This window comes from Mytilus galloprovincialis, chromosome 3, assembly GCF_965363235.1.
Source record: "Mytilus galloprovincialis chromosome 3, xbMytGall1.hap1.1, whole genome shotgun sequence".
Classification (NCBI taxonomy): domain Eukaryota; kingdom Metazoa; phylum Mollusca; class Bivalvia; order Mytilida; family Mytilidae; genus Mytilus; species Mytilus galloprovincialis.
This window is the reverse complement of record NC_134840.1, coordinates 96576994-96582445: the sequence shown is the minus strand read 5'-3', so window position 1 is coordinate 96582445 and position 5452 is coordinate 96576994. Positions and strand designations below refer to the sequence as shown.

Genomic DNA, 5452 nt, shown 5'->3' with positions numbered 1-5452 from the left:
TACGTTCAAACCTGTGATATATATATATATATATATATATCTGAACTTTTTTGTTTCTTTTATTAGGTATTTAAACTCCAATCTCGTAACCATTCAAATTATTTTCATCTTTTTAATGAGTTCTTGCTTTGATTACTCTGGTCTTACAATTGCTGTAATTTATACTTGCCGTCCTTCTATTCGTATGAAGAAAATCTCATCAACGGGTAAAAACATAATTTTAGATTCAGGGATGTATCTCCCTCCCATCTATTCATTGAAAAGTTAAACAATAAGCTTAAATACAAAGTTTTCCAAAACATTCAAACCATCAATTGACTCCTCCTAGCAGTTAGTGACATCTGGGCCCAGTTGTTCAAAAGTGTCGTTAAGCTAACAACTAGTTAAACCTAACGACTCGTTAAATTTTGACATTGTTGTTAGTTAATTTCTGTGTTAAATTATGTTGTTCAAAAATATTTAAAGACTGCGTTAACTAACAACTTGTTAAAAATTTAACAACTGATTAATTTAACATTTTCCCATAATTCCCCAAAATTTCTCCACTTCCTGTTTAACAATGGCTGAAGAACAAACCCCCAACAAGAAACTACTAAGAATTAGAGGAACTAACTTCACAAGTATGGAAGTTAATTTAATCAGTAGAAGAGTGGTGGAGGAGCTAGGCTTATTGAGAGGAAAGTTTGGTCCTGACATAACTGCAGATGCAAAGAACAAGATGTTGGCCGAAATAACAGACGAGGTGAATGCTCTGGGGGTTAGTTACAGGAAACTTTCAACTGTTAAAACCAAATTCAGGAATCTAACCCGAGATGCCAAGGAAAAGTTTACGTACGAGAGAAAGGAGAGAAATAAAACAGGGGGAGGACCAGCTCCCAAACCCATAAGTATGGCTGAGGAAAACATCATCAATGCCATGAAGGATACATCCTCATTCAAGGGAATAGACGGTGGCATGGAGACCTCTGTAGGTTGGTATTTGATAAATACTATAATTAAATATTACGTAATTTTCATTCCTTAGTTTTGACTAAATTTGTCTGTTTTTATTGTTTTCTTTATTAAAGTTACAAAACAAAAACCCAAAACCAAAGCTGTCGTCTGCAATGACAGAAGGATATCCCTTTTAAAGAAATTCCCTGCAGACGTCGCCAATGTTCTAAAAATAGATTCCTGTGTTTTGCGATTACTTAGTATGACATTCATGTTACCTTTTATTTATATAATTCTTTTATGTGATATTGTTGAAAGAACCACCATCTACAAATCAAATTGTGGTTAAAGATGGATTAGATGGTATTTACTAAATGCTGAAGTTTGTTAGCCATTGCTTTATTATGGCGGTCAAATTTGCAATGCCCCTTATGTCAACATTTGCCACATTGAAAAACATTAAGATAAAGTGTGGTAAAAATTCATACAAAACTAATTTACCTCCAGGTATAATAATTATAGAATAATATTAATTTGTTAATACCCTCTTCAAGGCACTTGCAATGATCAATTTTCCACGGATATTGTGACATGTCTATAGTCCTTTTCAAAATAGCATGCAGTATGAAAACATAATTGAGTTATCTTTCTTTGTGCCTTATCATCTTAAAAGTTATGATTTTTTTTTCAGGGATTTCTCACCAAGACACCTGTAACAGCAGACACTCACAAGGTGTGTATATATAAATTACATAATTTATTCATATGACTATAAATTACTTCAGAAATTGTATTTCATAGATATTAAGTAGATTTGGTCTGAATGCCTATGAAACCTTATTATTATGCATGCAATTTCAAGTTTCTACAAATTTAAGAAGTGCAATCAATTTGTCAACTGAACTGATTTAATATATGAAGCCTTGAAATAGTAACTTATAAACAGATCCATATGAATGGTTTTCATAATTGTACAGCAAACATGCCAAATTATGTCTGATCAGTTCATAATGAAGGTTTATAGAAAGCAAGGATTGTTTAGCAAATTTCAGTCACTATGTTATTTTACAAGTATTCCAGATTTGTAAACTGTACTGTCAAATAAATGTTTGATATATTGATATGAAAATTTGGGAAGAAAGAAACAATTGTAATAATTGTATAATTTGTTCTATTATGAAGAGTATAAAGTATCAATTCACTTCTTTAAATAAAACAAGTCTTTTACATTATTTTCAGACAGCATAACATCTGACCAAATGTTTACAGTTGAACCCATCTCACCAGTTCCAGCTCAGAATGGTTTTCCAACATGCCAGACTGTTGATGGTATTTATTACTTAAATAATTTCATTAATGGTTTAGTAATTTTCTTTATTTTGCATTTTATATAAAGTTGCAATGATAAAGCATAAGTTTTGATAGAAATAAGTTGACAATAATATATTATGACGTTGCATGTGTAAAAAAATCTTCTATTTATTTTATTTTTATGTAACAGTATGTTTCAAGTTTAATCAAAATCTTTATGTAAAACAATTGTCAACTTGTAGATTTACCATCTTCTGTGGAGAGTATCTGGATAAGGAGACTGGAGCAGGTTCACCAGAGAAATGAGGAGTTAGCACTTTCTAGTGCTACTGTTCATGCCAGCCTACCTGAATTGTACCTGCACAAAAACAGACTTGCACTCAGCAACCACCAAAACCCAGGTATGCGTTTCATATGTTAAAATACAGCACTGTCTATGATGTATTTACACAAGTTGTTACGGGAGTCTGATGAGAATAACTTTTGCCTACAGATTCCAAGTTTGTTTTAAGATAAATTATTTTGTAGGGAATCACTGAAGCATGACTGGATGACACCCCCCCCCCCTATGAAGTACTGGATCCGCCACTGAGTGACCATGATTGGAAAGGAACAATTGAGTTCTCACAAGCACATTCACTATTTTCAGATTTTGTTAGTCCCTGTCCCAATTAGGGAGACTGTAAAACAGTATATGACTTGGGTTGCTGTCTGTTTAAATTTTTGTTTTTAGCTTATGTGTCATTATTCATTTTTTTTTATTGTTCCACATTTGTCTTGTCATGTCAGTTATTTTATAACAGCTAAACAGTATTGGGTTTCCTCATTGTTAAAGGCTGGGAATAGTTATATTATTATAACAAAATCTGTGTCATTTTGGCTCTTGGAATAATTGTCTCATTGGCACTGATATAATATTAACACCTCTACTAAATATTAAGTTAGATTTTAAAATAAAAATACCAAGAAGTAAAATTTCTATATTTCAGTGAAAGTTTGCAGAAGAAAAAACAAAGAGGACTGCAGGTGATGTGTATGAGCTGCAGTGTCTTTTTTTAGAAAGTGACCTCAAAAGAAATGAAATGCAAATGGAACATTTCCAAAGACAAATGCAATTTTACAACATGATGATCCAGAAGAAAAGTATTGACAGTGAAAACATGATTTTAGATGCAGTTTTAAATACAGAAGCTTAGTCATAATTTTTATTTATTTATTTTTCTGTGTTGATGATTCTTGTTCTCTTATTCCATTGTTATTGATAAAATAGTATTAAAAGATGTTGTCATGATTTATTTTTGATTTTCAATGATTAAAAAATGTTTTGGAAATATGGTCCCTAACAGCTCTTCCATCTTGATGACCATTGAAATGTTCCCCAAGATCACCATCATTGCCTACAATTACTCCATCATCTTCAATGTCTGGTTCATTCAACAAAATGCATATATTTTGGAGTATAGCACAAGCAATTATTATTTTGCATGCCTTGCCCGGTTTCATCCTTATCTGAAATTTAAAAAAAATTCATAATTTAATTTATTAAACTTAATAATTGTCTTCTTATCAGCATTTTGCTAAAGTAGTATTTTATAATATTTCAAAAGTTGGCATTGCATGTATGTATGTATAAAAACAGGAAGCTGTGATATCACAGGTATGAGTGGCAATGAGACCCTTTTCTGTTGTGAAAGTAATGAAATATAAAAGTTTACAGTATGATATTCAACATTGGAGCCTATAGTAAGCTATAAATAAAACTACATAAAATGTGTCTTTAGTGGTTTACCATGCATCACATTGTGGTAAGCATTTCAAAAGATGTTGTACTTTTATATATTAGTTAATTGTTTCAAATTAATGTTGTCCAAGTATTGTGTTAGTAGCACTTTAAATACCATTCATCTCTTGATTGTGGTAAGTTTTTTATACATCAATTGCTGGATTATTTAGTTTTCCAACTATATATACTATATACATTTTCCCCCTTTAATCAAACTTCCATTTGTGATATGGAACCTTGTGGTACAATTTCAGAGAGATGCATACAATATAAATAAACAAGTAATTGTCTGGAAAACTAGTAAAAAAGGTTGTTTTGACCTCTATTTGCATGATTTGGCCCCTAAGTCATAAACAGTTTGGACCAAAACACCTCAAAACAAACCTTATGTAACTTTCTTTTGGAGTATTAAACCTTTTGGTAAAACATATGTATGCAAATATAATAAAGAAGATGTGGTATGATTGCCAATAAGACAACTCACCACAAGAGACCAAAATGACACAGATATTAACAAATATAGGTCACTGTATGGCCTTCAACAATGAGAAATTAATTTGCTTCTACTGAATACACCAACATTAATTGACCAAATATATCCCTTTGCCTCAACCAATGAAAAGATTTTTTTCATCACTGCTCATTTACATAAACAAATATTTAAACTTTACCTCTGAGTGTAATATATGGAACCGTCTCTTCAGCCTCCCAAATGTTCTCTCTATCACACTTCTGGTTGAACAGTGGCATTTGTTGTACTCTTTTTGATGATCTAGTACAGGATTCTGGTATGGGGTCATCAGAAATGGTCGACAAGGATAACCACTATCCCCAAGCAATACACCATTTGCCCATCCACCATTTTCTTCCATGTAGGTACACACCTATAAATAAAGGTTTATATTTTTTTTTACAACAAGTATTTTGTTAAAACTACCATTTATATAATTAAATTGTTTTACAGAGGCGTTACACTAGAAAACCTAAATTCATGTTTAGCAATTACTATTTTTCAATATTCCTTTTTCAGTTTTCGTACATCAATATTTCTAAACATAGCCACCCCTTAAAAGTAATTTATTGCTTCTTTATATATATATATATATATAGAATTATTGATTTGAGTGCTTGAAAGGGAATATGACTAATAAAAGATGATAAACATCATGAACATTGTAATAAAATACATACCTGTGAAGTCCCGAATATGTGGGAATCATGACTGCTACCTGGCCAGTTTGCATTGATGTTTGTGAATTTACCTGCAAAATATAAAATATTATATATAATCAAATGTTTTAATAGCATAAACAGATTTATTGTACAATGCATAAATTAGGCCATTAGTTTTCTAATATGAATTGATTTACCTTGTCAATCCGGGGTCTTTTATAGTTGATAGGCTGTAGGGGCTTTGTTCATTGT

General features: G+C 31.4%; 1 protein-coding gene across 1 annotated transcript; it reads left to right on the top strand.

Moving 5' to 3' along the window:
* The first annotated feature begins 740 nt into the window (after positions 1–740).
* On the top strand, positions 741–2550 carry LOC143066857 (uncharacterized). Its single transcript, XM_076239670.1, has 4 exons — positions 741–971; positions 1625–1666; positions 2173–2262; positions 2435–2550. The coding sequence occupies exons 1-4, from the start codon at positions 890–892 to the stop codon at positions 2548–2550; spliced, it is 330 nt and encodes a 109-aa protein (XP_076095785.1). The 5' UTR covers positions 741–889.
* The last annotated feature ends 2902 nt before the right edge of the window (positions 2551–5452 follow it).

Excerpts from the sequence above, each read along its gene's own strand:
- LOC143066857 (XM_076239670.1), top strand. The coding sequence starts at position 890 with ATGGCTGAGGAAAACATCATCAATGCCATGAAGGATACATCCTCATTC. Across the intron at positions 1,667-2,172 it reads TAACAGCAGACACTCACAAG|ACAGCATAACATCTGACCAA; the intron begins GTGTGTATATAT and ends CATTATTTTCAG. Across the intron at positions 2,263-2,434 it reads AACATGCCAGACTGTTGATG|TATGTTTCAAGTTTAATCAA; the intron begins GTATTTATTACT and ends TTTATGTAACAG.